Source organism: Chiloscyllium plagiosum, chromosome 9, assembly GCF_004010195.1.
Source record: "Chiloscyllium plagiosum isolate BGI_BamShark_2017 chromosome 9, ASM401019v2, whole genome shotgun sequence".
Classification (NCBI taxonomy): domain Eukaryota; kingdom Metazoa; phylum Chordata; class Chondrichthyes; order Orectolobiformes; family Hemiscylliidae; genus Chiloscyllium; species Chiloscyllium plagiosum.
In genome coordinates, this window is record NC_057718.1 from 84,172,990 (window position 1) to 84,193,430 (window position 20,441).

Consider the following 20,441-nt stretch of genomic DNA (forward strand, 5'->3'; position numbering starts at 1 on the left):
TTCTCACACACACACAGGCACAGACACTTTGAGCTTCCCGCAACAACTCCTCTAGCTTTTGAATATTCTTCTGGACGTCTGGCCATAAGTTAGTTACGAAGTGCACCCTCAGTAGCCCTTCTGACACGGGCTGTTTTCCATTGATATATGCTTTATTTTATATATCGCCAATTCCCCGTACTTTCGTAAGTCCCAACCACCAAGGTAATACTTAAAGGTCTCTTTTCTTACCTTGGTCTGTGCACAGAGTTACCTGGTCGTTTTGGTGCGCCCCGCCCACGGCAATTCCTGCAGCAAATACTGCTGCCCCCAGTCGCCCGGATATATCCTTTAAGACCTTTCCCTACCCGGGTCTTGTGCACAAGAGTTGCCCGACCAAACCCACTGCGTCTGCCCACCTTGTTTCCAGGGTCTCCCAGTTCGGATCGTACTCTCCCAAACCGCAAACGACAAGCAAGGGAATCGGAGATCACCGAAATCGGCGAGGTGCACCTTCCCCGTCGTCCCAAGAGTGTCGAGCGGTCGGAGATTTGGATCCCGGAACGAGGCCCCCAATTGTGAGAAACAGAACTCACTCACAAATCAGCCTGAGACAAAGCCTTGGAAACAAGAACAATTTATTACGGCCTTGCAAGTATCGGACACTTCTGCAATCAAGCAGAAATGCCCGCGAAAACAGAGCATGTAAGCATTCTTATTCAGTTTGTAAGTTGCGGAATCACTCCTCCCTTTTCCCATCCTATCATAAGCCGAATACCTCACTTGTTTTTTTTCTAGTTATTTTCTTATCTGGCCATCCTGCTGTCCTTGTATGTCTGCATTCTTTGTTCCTTGTTTCTCAGAGCTTGTTCTTTTATCCAGTTTCTCTTATACTATAAGCTTTGTTGTGAAATGCCCCTGCTGCTTCTTTTTGTGGTCAGCTACAACCCTTCATAGTTATTTCCTAGCTTAAAACTATTTTCTTTAAAAGACCCTCTATATTCATTAAAGTCTTAGCCTTAAGTATGCCACATGCTACAAGAATTCTGCGACCATTTGTATAATGTTCCCCTTCCCCTCCCTCCACAACACCCCCTCCCCCACCTGCAGAAACTACACTTCTAATCTCCCACATTTTATTTTCTTGTTCTGGAGTTAGAGTGCATTGTTAAGCCAGTTAGTTAATTTCAGTCAACCAATTAGTGCAAGGGGAACCTATTCCTATATAAGCCATCGGAAGAAAGACGTGTCCTATGAAGCATTTACAGTTCCTTATTGGGGGAAAAAAAAACAAACAGGCCTAATTAACAAAGACGAAGATATCATAGGTTCAATTTTTCTACCATAAAAGTTTGAGATGGAGTCAGACAGCTTGGTAACAGACCTTTCAGTCCAAATTGTCAAGGCCAACCAAGTTTCCCAAACTACTAGGCCCATTTGTCTGCATTTGGCCCACATTCCTCCAAACCTCACTTATTCATGTACCTATCTAAATGTTTTTGAAATATTGTAACTCTACCTACATCTACCACTTCCTCTGCAGTTCATTCCACATACTAACTAACTACTGTGTGAAAATGTTGCCCCTTGGGTTCATTTTAAATCTTTTTCCTCTCACCTTAAAAATGTGCCCCTTAGTTTTGAACTCTCCCATTCCAGGGTAAGACCTTTGCTATTCACCTTATCTATGCCCCTTATGATTTTATAAACTACTATAAGGCCATCCTCAACATCCTGTGCACCAATGAAAGAAAAGTTCCTAGCTTATCCATATAACTCAAACCCTCCAGGCCCAACAATATCCTGGTAAATCTTTTCTCAACCCTTTTTCCAATTTAGTAACATCCTTTCTGTAGCAGGATGACGAGAACTGTACACAGTACTCTAAAAGAGGCCTCTCATCATCCTGTACAATCTCAATGTGACATCCCAACTCCTATACTCAGTGGTCTGAGAAATCATGGCAAGCTTGTTGAATGCAGCCTTAACCACCCTGTCTATTTATGATGCCTGAACCTCTAGATCTCTCTGTTCGACAACACTACTTAGGGTCCTGCCATTAACTGTACAAGTCCTGCCCTTTTCATTTCACCAAAATGCAATAACTCGCATTTATCCAAATTAAATGCCATCTACCACTCTGCACCCCATTGGCAGAATTGATCAAGATTTGTTTGTAATCTTAGATAACCAATGTTGGTGTCATCTGCAAAATTACTAACCGTGCCTCATAAATTCTCACCTAAATTGTCTATATAAATGACAAACAAAAGTGAACCCAGCACCGATACTTACACAATACAGTTGGTCACAGGCCTCCAGTTCGAAAAACAACCCTCCACCACCATCCTCTGTCTCCTACTGTCAAGCCAATTTTGTATCCAATTGGCAAGCTCTCTCTGAATCCCATGTGATCTAACTTTACTAATTAATCTATCATGTGGAACCTTGTCAAAGACTTTACTAAAGTCCATGTAGACAATATCTACTGCTCTGTCCTCATCAATCTTTTTGGTTACATCCGCAAAATAAAAAGTTAGCCAAGTTTGAGAGACTTGATTTCCCACGCACGAAGCCATGCTGAAAATCCCTAATCAGTCTTTGCATCTCCAAATGCATGTAAATCCTATCTCTCAGAATTCCCTCCAACAACTTATCCACCACTAATGTCAAATTCACAGGTCCGTAGTTCCCAGGCATCCCCTTAGAGCCTTTCTTAACTAAAGGCACAACATTAGCCACCCTATGATCCTCCAGCACCTGACCTATTCTATAGAAGTTACAAATATCTGTGCTAGGGGCCCCGCAATTTCTTCCCTAACGTCCCACGACATCCTGGGAGACACTTGATCAGGTCCTGGAGAATTATCCACTTTTTGTCTTTTAAGATCTCCAGCACTTCCTGTTTGTAATGTGGACTGTTTTCAGTCTGAAGTCACATGACACAGGTCATACTCCAACAGGTTTAGTTGAAATCGCAAGCTTTCCTTCGTCAGGTGAAGTGACATGTCACCTGATGAAGGAGCAGCACTCTGAAAGCATGTAATTTCAAATAAAACTGTTGGACTATAATCTGTCATGTGACTTCTGACTTTGTCCACCCCAGTCCAATACCGGTGTCTCCACATCATGACTGTTTTCAAGATGTCAGTATTTATTTCCCCAAGTTCCCTAGCCCACATTTCTTTCTCCACAGTAAAAACTGACATACAATATTCATTTCATATCTTTCCCATCTCCTGTGGTTCCACTCATTGACCTCCTTGGTGATCTTTAAGGCGCCGTATTTTTCCCCTAGTGGCCCTTTTGCTCTTAATGTATTTGTAGAATCGCTTAACATTATCTGCCAAAGCTATCTCATATCCCCTATTTTCCTTCTTGCTTTCCCTCTTAATAATGTCCCCATACCCTTTGTACTCTTCAAGAGATTCACTTGATCCCTGTAGTCTATACATAATATATGACAACTCCTTATTCTTGAGCAGACCTTCAAAATCTTTATTCATCCATTGTTCCCTACTCTTGCTAGCCTTACCCTTTACTCTAACCGGGGCATAATGCTTCTGAATTCTCATTATCTCATGTTTGAAAGTCTCCTACTTGCCAGTCACCCCTTCACCTGTGAACAGTCTGTTCCAATCAACTTTTGAAAGTTCTGTCTCGTAACATCAAAATTTGTCTTACTCCAATTTAGAATTTTAACTTTTACACTAGACCTACCCTTTTCTCCAATTATTTTAAAACTAGTAGAACTACGATCACTAGTCCCTAAGTGCTCCCATACCAACACTTCAGTCACTTGCCGTGCCTTATTTCCCAAGAGAAGGACGTTTTGCTCCTTCTCTAGTAATCTTGTCAAAGATCCAATATTATACAGAATATTGGTTTGCCTAAACTGATACGCAAGATTACAGTGTAATCCAATTTCCCATACAGTCCTTGATCTTTGAAGCTTTTTGTGCATTGAGCACTCTGTCGATCTCTCCTCAATTGTTCAGAAAGTGGGGCTCCTTGCACTTGGTTTCCCTTGTAACTCTGATTGTAGCAACAACATTCCTAGAAATTAATACTATTCTGGCATTGGTATTGCTAACATAGGGTCAACTTTCAAATATGTACTGGTACTGATGATGCAAATTTTATGATCCACTTCCTCAAATGATTCTTGCCTCAGCTCATAAGCCACTTTTTTCACTTTTAATAAACTATTTCAATGGTCTCCTGGCAGACCATCCATCTTGAACCCTCAGATAGCTTCAGCTTATCCCAAAACTTTGTTCTTTGCATCTTATATTGCACCAACCCCCATCTATCTAAATTAAATATACTTTAAACAGATCTAGTAACTCAAATCTCGACATCCACGAGGAGCTGTGGGCCATCATCAACAAGAAAATTGCAATCAAGAATAATCTGAAACCTCATTCCTCAACATATTGCCTAATGTTTTATCACCAAGCCAGGATGTCAACTCTTGTTCAAGAAGAATGTAGGAGGACATGCTGGGAGCAGTACCAGGCACACCTTATACTGAGTTGTCAGCCTGTCAAAGCTACAACACAGGACTACTTGGATGCTAAACTCCATAAGCAGCATGCAACGGACAGTTAAACAATCTCATAATTAACAATCTAAGCTGTGCAGTTCTGCCATATAGCTGTGAATGGTGGTGAACAATTAAACAATTTGCTGATAAGGAAGCTGCAATTATATTCCTTTCATCAACAATGCTTAACACATCCGTTCAAAAGACATGTTTGAAGCACCTAAACTTCTCAGCATCAGTCTTCAGCCAGTTTGGTTAACTCTTCGTAATATCAAGAACAGCTGATAGTGCTGAATACTGTAAATATTGTAGTCTTTGTCAAAATGCTAGTAATAGTACAGAAGACTAGTAATCCAGAATTAGCTGCACCCCTTGTCAAACTCTTCTAGTTCAGCTACAATACAGGCATCTGTATAATAATGTGGAAAATTTCCTAAGTATGTCATATCTACGTAAAGTAGGAGAAATACAGCCTGGTCAGAGATGGACTTTTTATGCTTTCTTTATGTAGGATCAAAAAATGGATTCTGCGTTCATGTGACCTAGAATTTGTGGATTTACTACTAGTTTGCTTTTGTAGATTGTATTCCAATCAAATCCAAGATTAATCTCTGAATGGCAGAAAGGATGTGCTAGCTCAGGCACCTGTTAGACACATTCCAGCTACCAAGTGGTGGTCTCTGCGAGCTGTTGCAGCTGGTCATTTTCTGAAATAGCTGCACTTGTGGGCGGCACGGTGGCACAGTGGTTAGCACTGCTGCCTCACAGCGCCGGAGCCCCGGGTTCAATTCCCGCCTCAGGCGACTGACTGTGTGGAGTTTGCACGTTCTCCCCGTGTCTGCGTGGGTTTCCTCCGGGTGCTCTGGTTTCCTTCACAGTCCAAAGATGTGCAGGTCAGGTGAATTGGCCATGCTAAATTGCCCGCAGTGTTAGGTAAGGGGTAAATGTAGGGGTATGGGTGGGTTACGCTTCGGCAGGTCGGTGTGGACTTGTTGGGCCGAAGGGCCTGTTTCCACACTGTAATGTAATCTAGTAATCTAATCTCACTGAATCTATTGTGCTTGGCTGTGACCAAAATGAGTAAGATTAAAGTTAAGTCTTATCTTCAAACTCAAATTCAATATTGATCTGTAGGTCTGAAGGAATGACTTTGTTCTTAATGGGGTATGGAAGTCTACTAAAAGCATTAGTAATAGTCATTAAGGAGCCTGGTTTTCATTGTCCTCCAACATCATACCCTTGCATCTTCACAAGTAGGCATTGTAATGAGGGAGGTGCACTTGTGAAGGTTTCGGTTGATCATTTCTAATGATTTGTGCTTGGTATGATACAATTAAATTCTTGCCAAATAGGTACATATGAAACCAGTATAATCTGTAAAGTAGAGCAGAGAATTTATCTTTCAAATGTTGGAGCAATTTTCCTAAGTTGCCATAAGGACCAAACATAATTGGCTGGCTGTCCTGTAATAGATATGCTTCGAGGGATGCATCTGGCTTTCAATGCTTGAAGCTTTGAGGCATCATAATATTGAAAAATACATTGGCTGGATGATGAAGCATTTTTGAGAAATTGAAAGATGTGCTGGTTATCTTCCTGCCACGTGTATGAACATAGACGTAGTCATACAGCACAGAAGAGGTCCTTCCACCTAATGAGTCTGTGCTAACCTAACTACACTAATCCCACTTTTCAGCATTTGACCCATAGACTTGAATGTTATGACATTTCAAGTACATGTTCATGTACATTTTAAACGTTTTGAGGTTTCCTGCCTCTATAATGTTCCCAGGCATTGTATTCCAGATTCCCACCATTCTTTGAGTGAAAAATTATTGGCTCAAATCTCCTGAAAAACACATAGCCTTCACCTTAAAATGATGCTGCCCTTGTTTTTGACCTTTCCACTTAGGGGTGACAGCTGCATTCTATCCACCCTGTCCATGCCCCATATAATCTTACACTGCAATCAAGCCTTTTCTGCTTGAAAGAAAACAGCACAAGCCTATCCAGCCTCTCTTCTTTGCTAAAATGCTCTAACTCGGGCCACATCCTGGCAAATCTCCTTTGCACCTCTTCCAGTGCAACCACATCTTTCCTGTAGTGTTGCGATCAGAACTGCATTCAGTGTTCCAGCTGTAGACTCTCCAAAATTTTGTACGGCTCCATAACAATCTTCCTGCTCTTATAATCTGTGTCATGACTGGCTAAAAGCAAGTATCCTACTTGCGGAACGTTTCAGGGAACACCTCTGGGACACCCGCACGAATCAACCCAACCATCCCGTGGCAGAACACTTTAACTCCCCCTCCCACTCCGCCGAGGACATGCAGGTCCTTGGCCTTCTCCATCGCCAGACCCTGACCACGTGACACCTGGAGGAAGAGCGCCTCATCTTCTGCCTAGGAACCCTCCAACCACACGGGATGAATGTAGATTTCCTGAAGAAGGGCTTATGCCCGAAACGTCGATTCTCCTGCTCCTCGGATGCTGCATGGCCTGCTAAGTTTTTCCAGCACCGCATTTTTCAACTCTGGTCTCCAGCATCAGCAGTCCTCACTTTCTCCTAGTTAAATTCCATCTACCACTGATCTGTCCATTTAACCAATTCTTCTATATCTTCCTGTAACCTTAGACCTCCTTCCTCAATTAACTAACCATCCAATTCTCGTGTACTTCTCAATCCTCGCCACAATCTCATCTATATCATGTATATATAACATGAACAGTAAGGGACTCAGAAACAGAAGCAGAAATTGCTCATCTGTAAAGAGAAGTCAGAGTCAAGGTTTCAGTTCAAGTGTTGAGAGTGTGTTACTAGAAAAGCACAGTAGGTCAGGCAGCATCTGAGGAGCAGGAAAATTTATGTTTCGGGCTACAGCCCTTCATCAGTTCAAGTGACCCTTGCTCAGAACTGATTGTAGCTCGGAAAATGTCAGTTTATAAGCAGAAGATAGGGAGGGGTAACGAGTAACTGTAACGAGTAAATGATAAGTGGGGATAGAACCCAAAGAGAGATGAACAGTTGGACAGACAAAGGACTTGATAATGATCTGGCTGTGAGGATGAATGGCTATTAATGGGGACTGTTAGTGGCTAAGAATGGGTTGTGTGTAATAACAGACTGTGATATCAAGACCTGGTATGTGGGGTTGTGGTAAGGACATGGGAGGGCTCACGCCCTAAAGGTCTTGAACTTAATATTGAGTCCGGAAGGCTGCAGGATCCCCAAGCAGGAACTGAACTCTCAAATGTCTCAGGGCAGAAGTGGGTACTGCAGATGCTGGAGATTAGAGTCAAGATTAGAGTGGTGCTGGAAAAGCACAGCAGGTCAGGCAGCATCTGAGGAGCAGGAAAAATCGACGTTTCAGGCAAAACTCCTTCATCAGGAGTCTCCGTTTTATCCCTCTGTGTAAATTTCAGGCACAACATAATATTGAACTCTTTCTTCCATCACCTTCACCTCCATGCCTATTTTTTTGGATAAGAGTCCTCTCCCTGTCTCATAGACCCCTTTTCTCACCTCCAACGTTCTCCTGCCACTTGGATCCCTCCCTCTGGCCTTTTATTTGCACTCGACCTGTTCATTGAGAAATGTCAACATGACTTTAGTCACCTCGATTTCTTTGTGCCCCTTACCCATTCCAGCCTATCCTCCTGGGAACTGATTGCACTCCATTCTCTCCGATCCAACCTGACTTTGTAATTAAACCTGCTGATAAGGATGGTGCTGTGGTAGTCCAGCAGAATGACCTCTATGTTGTAGATGCTGAGCACCAGCTCTCAGATACCACTTCCAATCTCCCCTGGACCATGGCCCTGCAATGGAAAATCAGGCCATTGTGTCTACTACAGTAACCAATCTCATTTCATCTGACCACCACCATCACCGCCACCCCACCTCCCTGCCAAAACTGCCTCCAAGTGGATCGACCCCCAACCCGACTTCCCAAAATCCACAAACAGGACTGACTGGATAGACCCATTGTTTCTGCCTGCTCCTACCCCACAGAACTGATCTCTTCTGACCTTGACTTTGTCTTTTCTCCCCTGGTCCAGTCCCTGCACACTAACATCTGCAATTCCTCTGATGCCTTCCACCAGTTTAAGAATTTTCAGTTGCAGGTTCTAGACACCACCACTTTACCAATGAAGTGCAATCCCTTTACACATTCATTCCCCATCAGGATGGTCTCGGGGCTCTCTGCTTCTCATGGAACAAGCGCCTGTACTGTCCCCACTCACCACCCGCCTCCTCCACCTGACTGAGCTTGTCCTCGCCCTGAACAACATTTCTTTTCACATTTCTCATTTTCTTCAGGTCAGAGGGTGGATGTGGGTACTTGCATTGGCCCCAGTTATTCTTTGCGGAGTATGTAGAACATTCCATGTTCCAGTCCTGTTCCAGCCCCCACCTACAACTCTTTCTCTGGTATATTGATGATATCATCAGTTCTGCCTCCCTCTCTTGTCCAGAATTGGAAATATTGATTGATTTTGCTTCTGGTTTCCACCCTGCTTTCACCTTCACCTCGTCCATCTCTGACTCCTCCCTCCCTTTCCTTGACATCTGTTTCCATTTCTGGGGATAGTCTGGCCACCAATATCCACTACAAATCTACGGACTCCAATAGTTGCCTGGATTATACATCCTTGCTCCCTGCTTCCTGTAAAGGCTCTATTCTATTCTCCCAGTTCCTCCATCTCCATCCCATTTGTTCTAATGATGCCAACTTCAACAAGGGAGCCTCCTAAATGTCCCTACCATCCCACCAGATCCAGAGGACCATTAGCTGCCATTTCCACCATCTCCAGCGAGATGTCACTGCTGGACACACATAACCCTCCTATCTGTAGTCAGGCTTCCACAGTGACTGTTCCCTTCTGGAACTTCCTTCACTACCCCACAGCCTCATGGCACCTTTCTCTGCAACCGCAGAAGGTGTTAGATCTGTCCAATTACTTCCTCCCTCATCAGAATCCAAGAGCCCAAACACACCTTCCAGGTGAAGCAGCACTTCCCACAATCTAGTCTACTGCATTTATTGCTCACATGTGGTCTCCTCAACATTGGAGAAAAGAAGCGTACACTGGGTGATCGCTTCACAAAACACTTGCGTTCTGTCTGCAAAAAAAGACAACTCGCAGTTGCCTGCCAATTCACCGTGTTCCCTGGCCGAAATCTCTGTCCCAGGCTTGCTGCCGTTTTCCAGTGAAGCTCAGGACAAGCCAGAAGAACAGCATTTCAATTTCTGCTTGGGGACCCTGTAGCCTTCTGGACTCAATATCGACTTCAATAACTTTAGGGCTTGAGCTCTCCCATCTCCCAAACGAAACCTTCACACACCAGATCTTGTTATCACATCGTCTGCTATGACATACTACCCATTGTTAGCCACTAATAGTCCCCATTAATAGCTATTCACCCTCAGCCAGATTGTTATCCACTTCTCTGTCCGTCCAACTGTTCCTCTCTCATTCTTTGAGTGCTCTCCCCACCTATCATTTTTCAATTCCCTCTCTTTCACCCCCCCACCCCATCTTCTGCTTATAAACAGACATTTTCCTAGCTATAGTCAGTTCTGCAGAAGTTACTAAACCCAAAATGTTAACTTTGATTTCTCTCCACAGATGCTGCCAAGACCAGCTGAACTTTTTCAGCAATTTCTTTTTTTGTTTCTGATTTACAGCATCCGCAGTTCTTTCTGTTTTTAAGTTAGGGACCCAACATTGATCCCTGTGGTACACCACTGTACACCAGCCTCCAGTCACAAACTGCTTTCCACTACAACTTCTGTCTCCTACCATTAAGCTGACTTTGGATTTGTCTCATCAAATTGCCCTGGATTCCATGTATGTTTACCTGCTTTATCAGTTTCCCATGTGAGAACTTATCAAAGACTTCGCTGAAATCCATATGAACTACACCAACTACGCTTTACGCACCAACACACCTGATCACCACCTCTCAAAATTCAGTCAAATTTGTTAGGCATGACTGCGCTGTATTGACTCTTCCTGATCAAACCTTGCTTTTCCATGTGGAGATTATTTCTCTCCTTCAGAAGTCTGCCCAATAGTTCCTTGCCACTAATGTGAAACTCACTGGTCAATAATTCTCTGGTTTATCTCGAATATCCTTCTTGAAAGGTGGAATTATATTAGCTGTCTCCAGTGCTGTGGCACCTCCCCATGGCCACTGATAACGTAAAAAATTAGATCTGAGCCCTTGTAATTTCCTCCCTCGACTCTGACAGCAGCCTGGGATACAACTCATCTGGACCTGGGAATTTGTCCATTTTTAAAGCAGCCAGAATCTCCAATGCCTCCTTGCTCTCCAGGTCAATTTGCTCAGGAACCTCATTGTTCTCCTCCCTAAATTATGTATCTACATCCTCCTTTGCCCGAGTGAAGATAGAATTTGTCCACAAGATTTGCTGAGATGATCCTTGTGCTGATCAGAATGCTACTTCTCAAATTCCCTTCTCCAAATACTTTTAGGTGTCTGCAAGAGGCATTGGGTGACTGATTCCAACTTATTAAGGTCTTTTAACTTAACAATTAAAAGTCACACTTTATAGCAACTGGAAAGGGGAAATAAACTGGCTATCTTCAAGCGAGAGGTGTTTTTCACTGCAGAAAAAAGAGCTATTGCCTTTGCAAAAATCCTCCCAGAAATGGATTTATAGCCTCAAGCTTTTTAGCTACCTGGGAGCTAATCTCAGTTGTTGGGAGGCAGAGTGTTTTTGTCATTGGTAACTGGTCACTAGTCTGCAGATCAATCAGCTACGTTGTTGCCCACCAAAGCTCCATTCATACACATGCCTTGGTCCCAGCTGGTCTGTAGACCAGACTTTTACTGCTGCTTGAACAAGCAACTGGGTAAAATAGTACAAGTGTCAGGTTACCTTAAACACGTGCAGCAATTCTTCAACAATCCTTGGTTTTTAAAACTGTTCCTTTTCCTATTAAGTTCTCAATTAAAAATACAAAAATGAAAAAATGCAATTTTACATCAGTATAATTTTTCTCGCACGCCAAATTATCCAGGAAGAATTGTCCACTTGTAGAATTGCATCTAATGTTGGATACCGTGCCGTAAATTTTGCAAATGTTTCCTGGTTTTGGTGCTAGTGAGATGCTAGGTTTGTAGGCCATACTTTTCAAAGACTTTGAAATCATGATAAATGTCATGTTCTTTTGACTGTATACAGCAAGTAATGTACAGGTACTGACCATGCCTTACCAACCCGCATAGCAAAACTGCCTCCGTCAATATTATGAAGGTGAGAGGTAGTATCTTGTGCATTTCTATTCATGTGCAAGTAGACTATGTGAACGGCGAAGTAACCAGCAGTGATATATATAAGTTTGTTTTATGCAGTAGCTGTACTTCTGTCTAACTATGTTGGTAAATCTGTTTCTTTTCCTTTCAGGGATTAGTAAGTCAGTATTAAAGACTATGGCTAGAATGGACCTGGATAAGATCAATTTGGACCTAATAGAAGCTCTGCTTGAGTGGATAGTGGATGGAAAACACAATTACCCTCCAGGTAAGTGGAGTCAAATCCAGTCTGCTATTCGTATATAGTTGCAGTTACTTAGAAAAGATGTTGAAGTGGTCATTGACCAACATGTGCTCAATGCTTGAATCTTGCAAACTTTGAAGGTCATTGTGGCTTAGGATAAAGTGTATAGAGATACAGGAGGGAGGTGTAAGCTGTTGGGCTTCAGTTGAAACCTGTTCTGTGTTTCCTGTAAGATGATTGCCGTGAGACTTTTGGTTGAATAAGAATATTTACTGAGAACAAATTTGGAAAGAATAAAACCAAGGCTATGAGAAAATTGAGAATGAATGAAAGAATTGCATTCTAATATATTCCTTGACCTCTGAGCATAACACAACCTTTTACAACTAGTTGTTCTTCTCCAGAAAGCGTGTCTGTGAAGGATACAACCGGAGCCAAGCCTTGTATTCTTTCTTATTGATTTACAGAGTTAAGCACTACAAATATACACCTCTTAACGCAACAACTACTGTTTTCACTTGTGTCTTCTTTTGGGCTTAAGTGAATCCCTACAATTAATATATGAAAGACATTTTCTTCTCTTTAAATAAAAATTAGAGCTAATATGCACAACTGAAATTTCAAACAAATTGAATCAAAAATATAATTTTGTACAAGCTTTATATTGTGGGTGCCACTGTTCTAAGACCCTAACAAATTTATTTGTACATTCACTGATTTTTGTAAAACAGGTGATTAATTCTGACATTGACTGTGGAAAATGAGTTTCCCTCGAGGCAAAATATTTGCAGCAGCTTTTTGAAATTTTCTTAGCTTCCAGAACTCATGGACAATATTTACCATTTTCAAGATGTATTACGAAAGCTATTACACTTTAGTACCCATCAGAATGTGAATATTATGTGGAATATTATTAAAAATTATTAGTTTAAGTTCTGTATGACACGTAAAGATCGGACATTAAAAATGTTCCTCTCGATATAATATTGTGTTTTCTCTTACAACACTCTTCGAAGTTTTTTTTGTGTCGTACTTAAATGAGTAGATCAAACGGGCATTTTGACTGGGATAATCAGAGTATAGAGGCAGAGAGGGGAAAGAATAGCTAGAGTATTATTAGGGAGCATAGGTTTAAGATAAAAGGAAGTAAGTTTTAAAGGAGATGTGAGAGCCAAGTCTTTTACACAGAGCAGGGTATGTGCCTGGAATGTATTGCCAAGGAGGAGGTAGAAGTGGACACAATAGCAACATTTAAGAGGCATCTTGATGGATACATGAATAAATAGGGAATAGAGGGGTAAGTTTCATTTCCTAAGACTAAATCCCCTCTAGTTGAGCTTGTTACATGCTGGTAAAATGGTTCTCTTGATGCAGTTCAAGAATATTGTGCCCTCTGGGTCTTTCATATTGCTTGTATCACAGTTGATGTTGGGTAGTTAAAGCCCCTATTACTACCCTATTGTTTTTGAACACAGAAATTTGCTTCCATATTTGCTAATCTCTCTGCTTCCCACTATCTAGAAGTCTATAGTACACTTCTAGAAGTGTGGCTGCCACTTTTGTATTTCTGATCTGAACCAATATGGCTCCACTTGATGATTAAGTTACTATATCATCCCTCTCTGCAACTGTATTTGATTCTTTAACCAATTACTCTCTGTTCTGATCTCCTCTTACTCTCCTGCATTACTCATTGGTCCAGTTAGTTGGAGACCAAACAAAGATGGGAGTCCTGACACATTTATTACATGGAAATTGCCTGGGAAGTTGTAACTTCCAATGGCCTGTTACCCAATGTCTTAAACCCTCCAAAAACATCTCCTACTCTATGTTACAGTCAGAGACTTTGGAGGAGTCTGACTTATTTACTTTTAAAGATAGCCAGAAAAGGGTTAAAGAGATTAAAAGCTGTTCTGATTTCTGGTTAACTATGTAAGATATATCCACCTCCACCCTTGACTCACCAGTCGACCCCACCCCCCGCCCCTTTCCATGACTTCTCAGTATATTAGCACTTCTATTTCACCCTTTAAAAATTCATTTGACCTACTGTATCTCCTCAAACATTTGCCACTGAACTCCCACAACCATTTGTCTGCTTGGCCACTTGGCATCCTACCCCTCACTTACCTTACACACTTGTATTCTGTCCTTAGCTGTCGAAATGACTTTAGGACCTTTAAACATGAATTAAGACAATTATTGCTGTTATGGTGAGACATAGTTTTTGTGATGATTCACTCACTGTTGCTTGCTGGACTGCCCCTGCCTTGTAGTCTAGCTGGAAAACGCCTGACAGCAAACTGACGGGCAATTTTGTTTTGTCTGATTTGGATGGAAATAAAAAATATGGATCTGGATCAAAAACAATTCAAGAATTATTTTCTCCTCACTGAAATTACTTGCTACTAATTATCTTCTCTCCAAGACCAACTTGTCAAGGTGTAGTTTCAACATTTATTTTGGGTGGTTTGTCAAACTTTTGGACAGGGTGTAGAGATTTTCTAGTATGATACTAAGAATGAAGAATTTCTGTTGTATAAACTTTGGGATTGTTCTCAGAGCAGAGAAGGTTAAAGGGAGATTATATTCAAAATTCTGAGGGATTTTCCTAAAACAAATAACAAGAAATTGTTTCCATTGTGAGGAGAATCAGAACACAGATTTAAGACAAATGGCAGCTTGACTGGAGGAGAGCTTAGGGGAAATGTTTCTAATGTCCACAAGTTATAACGAACTGGAATGCACAGCTTGAAAGCATGGTGGAAACAGATTCACAAGTAACTTCTAAAAGGGAATTAGATATATAATGAAAAGGAACCTTTTGCAGGGCTATGGGACAAGGTCAGGGAATGGCATTACAAGATAGCTTTTTCAAAGTTCCAGCATTGATGTGTTGAGCTCAATGGTTTCATTCAGTTCTATACAGTTGTATGAAAATGTTGCCTGACCCTTTGGACTATTCTATTCTTTCAATTCTTTACTTCTGATAGATAAACAAGCTATCTCATGCTGTTTTGTCTTTTGATGACTTTAAAATGTTGCTGAAAATGGTTTTAATTTTTCCAAATACAATTCCAGATCTGCTGAGTTTATACTAAATAGGGAAATTATTTGTCTTTTTTTCCCTTCCATTTGGTAAACTTAGGTCACATGGGATTCAGGGTGAGCTTGTCAATTGGATACATAATTGGTTTAACGAGAGGAGACAGAGTGGGAGCTTTTTGGACTGGATGCCTGTCACCTGCAGTGTTCCACACGGATCAGTTCTGAGTCCTTTTTTGTTCGTCATTTATTATAAATGATTCAACTGAGAATATAGAAGGCATGGATAGTAAGTTTGTGGACAACAACAAAATTGGTGGCATTGTAGACAGTGAAGAAGGTTTTCTAAGATTACAAAGGGATCTTGATCAAATGGGTCAATGGACTGAGAAATGGCAGTTGGAGTTTAATCTGGATAAATGCGAGGTATTGCATTTTGGTACAACAAACAAGGGTAGGGTTTATACAGTTAATGGTAGGGCCTTGGGTAGTGTTGTAGAGCAGAGAGACCTGGGGTGCAGGTACGTAATTCTTTGAATTTTGGCGTCACATTTAGACAGGGGTGGTTAAAAGGCATTTGGCACACTTGCCTTCATTGCTCAGTCCTTTTGAGTAGAGAGGTTGGGAAGTCATGTTGAAGTTGTACAGGACATTGGTAAGGCCTCTGCTGGAATACTGTATCCAGTTCTGGTTACCCAGTTATAGGAAGGATATTATTAAGATGGAGAGGGTTCAGAAGAGATTTATCAGGATGTTGCTGGGTATGGAAGGTTTGAGTTATAAAGATAGGCTGGGATCTTTTGCACTAGACTATAAAATAACAAGAGGTCGAGATAGAGTTAATGGTAGTTGTCTTTTCCCTTAAATGGGGCCTTTCAAGACTCTGGGACACTTCTTGTTTAAGGTGAGAGGAAAAGATTTTAAAAAAGACATGAGGGGCAAATTCTTTACACAAAGGGTGGTTTGAGTGTGGAATGAACTTCCCGAGGAAGTGGTGGGTGTAGGTACAATTACAATGTTGAAAGGACATTTGGATAAGCTCATGAATAGAAAGGTTTGGCCAGGAGCAGGCAGGTGGGAGTAATTTAGTTTGGGATTATGTTCAGCATGGTCTGATTAGACCGAGGGGTCTCATTTCCATGCTCTATGACTCTGACTTAAAGTGGTACAATGAATTGCCTGTTTTCTTTTATTAAGGATGCTTAATTGCATGAACATTATTCCAATTTAGAAATATTCAGGCAGTTGCGACGGTAAAAGTGTGAGAATAACGGGAGTAATATTTTCATATATGGTGTGTTAGGTTTTATTGGTAGAAGAATTGAGTTTTGGAGCCATGATGTCATGTTGCAGCTGTACAAAGCTCTGGTGTGGCCACACTTGGAGTGTTACGTACGTTTCTGGTCACTGCATTATAGGGAGAATGTGGAAGCGTTGGAAACGGTGCAAAGATGATTTTCTGGATGTTGTCTGGTATGGAGGGAAGGTCTTATGAAGAAAGGCAGAGGGACTTGGGGCTGTTTTTATTAGAGAGAAGAAGGTTAATAGGTGACTTAATAGAGACATGCAAGATGATCAGAGAATTAGATAGGGTGGACAGTGAGAGCCTTTCACCTCAGATAGTGATGGCTAGCATGAGGGGATATAGCTTTAAATTGTGGGGTAATAGATATAGGACCGATGTCAGAGGTAGGTTCTTTACTCAGAGTAGTAAGGGCGTGGAAAGCCCTGCCTGCAACAGTAATAGACTCTCCAACTTTAAGGGCATTTAAATGGTCATTGGATAAACATATGGATGATAATGAAACAGTGTAGGTTAGATGTGCTTCAGATTGGTTGCACAGGTCGGTGCAACATCAAGGGCCGAAGGGCCTCTGTTATGTTCTATGTCTTTGTTGATAATTTAATTTTAATGTTATTTTATTTTAATAGGTGCTGTTTTAATATTTTTGCCTGGCCTGGCAGAAATCAAGTTACTATACGAACAACTTCAGTCTAACCCTTTTTTCAACAACAGGCGTGACAAAAGGTTTGTGATTTGAAGAAGTAAAGGGAGCTCATTATTTGGGACAGTATTGAATGCTCTACTTTCAGTGATGTTGAAGTCATGAAAAGGAATCCACAAGGATTCACTAAATTGAACCCAAGGATAAAGGGTTTTAATTATGAGAAAAGTTTAGAAAATCATGGGCTTTTTTTACTAAATATTTTGATAATTGGTAATTAATAATTGAGTTGGCAGGAGACCTAGGACTGTCATTGAAAGAAAAAGGTTAAATAAGATTTATTACAGTTTTACTTCAAGACTTAATGGTCACATGGCCAAACAGATTGATTATCAAACTAAAAATCTGGCTATGGCGGGCAGTATGAGTAGAAGTGTCGCCTGGTCTGTTCCGTTTGATGCAGAGTGGCACCCCTCAATTTATAGTCTAGGGACAGGTTTGTGACTTGTTCCAGGAGAAAACTAGCTATGGAAACGGTTGTTAGAATGTACTTTGTCTGCCTAATCCACCACTATGTTTGGGAAAAGAAATGATATCCATTAGACCGCCCAAAACAATGTTGAGTATATATTTGAAAAAGAAAAATGAAGAGGGATGGGGTAAATGTACTAAGTGAGTGGGTTACTTAGCTTCCTCGACTAAATTTCTATTACCTTAAAGAACAGAATGACTATAAATGTTGAATTTCTTCTTTTAAAATGCCCCAACCTTGTAGTGTTTACTGTTTGTTTGTAAGTAGATTTTAACCATAGTGAAAATTACATTGAGATGTGTCTTGTGTATGTTGTGATGAAAATTCCAAATGGCTGTCTTTCCTTAAATGGAAGGGAGTAAAAGGGAACAACAGGGACGCTACCTGAAGCTAATCTCTAAATACAGGGTTCTAACAAGATGGGAAATAGTTACCTTTCAAAAAGAACTAATGTATCAAAAAAGAATGATTTGGTTTGAAAGGATTAAGATTGTAGGCGAAGAAAAGATTGAGGGCGATGAGTAATTTGTGATGAAAGGTGTGTGATTTTATATAATATACACTCATAGGCATTTTAATATCTTTTTTGGGTTTGGATTTATTGGCAAATGGGTGGGTTGCTTTTGTGTAGTATTTTAAAAATATATAATTAAGTCAGAGTCTTTCTGGAACTGTAACCTAACCCAGTATGTATCAGAGATCAGGCAAGTCTAGAGTGTTAATGGAAGATTGTTTTTACTATGATGGTTTATGACAGGTGGGGTAAATTTGAAGGCCATTAGCTCGTTTTTGTTTCAGGATAATCAAGGTTTGGTTTCACTTTCGAAAACGAGTGACTGAAATCTCCTCGTCAGATTTGGAGGAGACCTAACATGAGTCAAAAGCATATACTGTTTATTTCTTAGAAAGGAATTCAGGAAACTTTAGGGAAAGCACAGTTAATTCAGTGTAAAAAATTTGTTTGTTTTGAAACAAGTTGAAAATCTTAATTTTATTAAAGCTGAGAAGATCTAAATTTTCAATTTTGAGAATATTTATGTAATAAAACTTCACAGTTCACATGAAAAAACTGGGAAGAATCAGTTAAATCAAGCTTAAAGATTTGACATAGTAGGAAAATGTCACTGGATTTGATCTTCTGTAACAAATAGCTTCTGAAAATGCAAAGAAACTTTATTTTACGGTGTACTGTATTTTAAGATCTTTCAGAGCTGCATTCTGTATTTACATAGCTTGGTTTTGTGATATAAATATCTGTTTTATTGTTAAAGAAAATCTGCAGCCTATGTTTCAGTGAATGATCATTTTAACTAAAATTAGAAAAAAATAATGAAGCCATGTTTCATCCTGTGACCTGTCCAGCTGTATGATTAGGTGGGGTCATAATAAGTTCCATAATTTTGAAACTTGGTGTATAAATGACCAAGAGGTTGTGTCATTAATCTTGATTTCAATACTGAAATCTAAGGCAGATAAAGAGCATGAGGGATGATAAATTTGGAATTTAGAAAATTTTGGTGAAGCACTAGCCATATTAATATTATAGAATGAAAGCAGAAGTCACATTCTAATGGTGAGAGAAATTACCAATTGAACCACAAGCCTTTTCCTGTATCCTGGTCAGCATTGTAAGATATTTGCTAGAAAACTGTAGGCAGCTATGATTGGAGTATTCACATCTTAAATAGACTTTGGTTTGGTTTAGACTCCCAAGAAAAAGCAAGTGTTAACCAAAATTATGGGCAGCTGATCCTCTACATGATGAGTTTTTAATCCCTTCAGATTGTAATAAGTGGTTGATCCACAGAGCCTAAAAAGTCTCATAAAAAGAAAGCCAGAGGAGAATTATCAGGGTTCCAGCACCTGGCTTCAGACCAACAAATGTTACCTTGCGGCACCAGGGACCCAGGTTCAGTTCCAGCCTCTGGCGACTGTCTGTGTGGAGTTTGCACATTCTCCCTGTGTCTGTTTCCTCCCACAGTCCAAAGATGTGCAGGTTAGGTGCATTAATCAGGGGTAAATGTAGAATAATGGGGAATGGGTTTAGGTGGGATACTCTTCGGAGGGTTGGTGTGGACCTGTTGGGCCGATGGGCCTGTTTCCACACTGTCGTGATTCTATGCTTCTACAAATTCATGCAATTCCAATATTTTGAGCAGAGAGAGTTTGGCACAGCGATATGTGATTTTCTAAACAAATTTTATTTGTGGATATTTAATAAATTTAATTTAGTCTTATTATTTTTATGTTTTATTAATACAGAATATTTCAAATAACTTTACCATTTTCAAAGTATTACTGATAAACGTTTTTCGGTGAAATAAACTGACTATTCCCTTCCAGGTGTGTGATACATCCACTGCACTCTTCACTGTCCAGTGAGGAGCAACAAGCTGTCTTCTCACGCCCTCCTAAAGGCACTACCAAGATTATAATTTCCACCAACATTGCTGAAACGTCAGTTACCATTGATGATGTTGTTTATGTTATTGATTCTGGGAAGATGAAAGAAAAGAGGTACAGAATAATATACATATCTTTTTAAGAATTTATATATAATATGTTCAGACCTTTTGGAGACAGTGAAGCATGGGTTAAGGTGTCATCTTTTAAACTCTTAGCAAAATTTTAATTCCTTATAGACTACCACCTTGTGCTCAGGGTTATTATGATTGATTTGAATTGTTATTAATCCAGACATAATAAACTTGTGGCTGTTGATTACACACTCATTGAGATGTGGATTTTTAAGAACGCTGATGTTCTTTGTTTGTGATAAACTGAGTATATATGTGAGTGCTTATGAATCTGTGGCAAAAGAACCAGAGAAGAATTGTGAAGACATTCCTTCATGCACAGCCAGA

General features: G+C 40.5%; 1 protein-coding gene across 4 annotated transcripts in view; it reads left to right on the forward strand.

The window, feature by feature from the left end:
• The window catches only part of dhx57 (DEAH (Asp-Glu-Ala-Asp/His) box polypeptide 57), a 117,126-nt gene that overhangs the window by 69,088 nt on the left and 27,597 nt on the right, over positions 1–20,441 (forward strand). For all 4 annotated transcript variants that reach the window (XM_043696376.1, XM_043696377.1, XM_043696379.1 and 1 more), the window contains exons 13-15: positions 11,962–12,078; positions 17,032–17,128; positions 19,921–20,094. In XM_043696376.1, the coding sequence (XP_043552311.1) occupies positions 11,962–12,078; positions 17,032–17,128; positions 19,921–20,094 (388 nt within the window). The remainder of the gene's footprint in view (positions 1–11,961; positions 12,079–17,031; positions 17,129–19,920; positions 20,095–20,441) is intronic.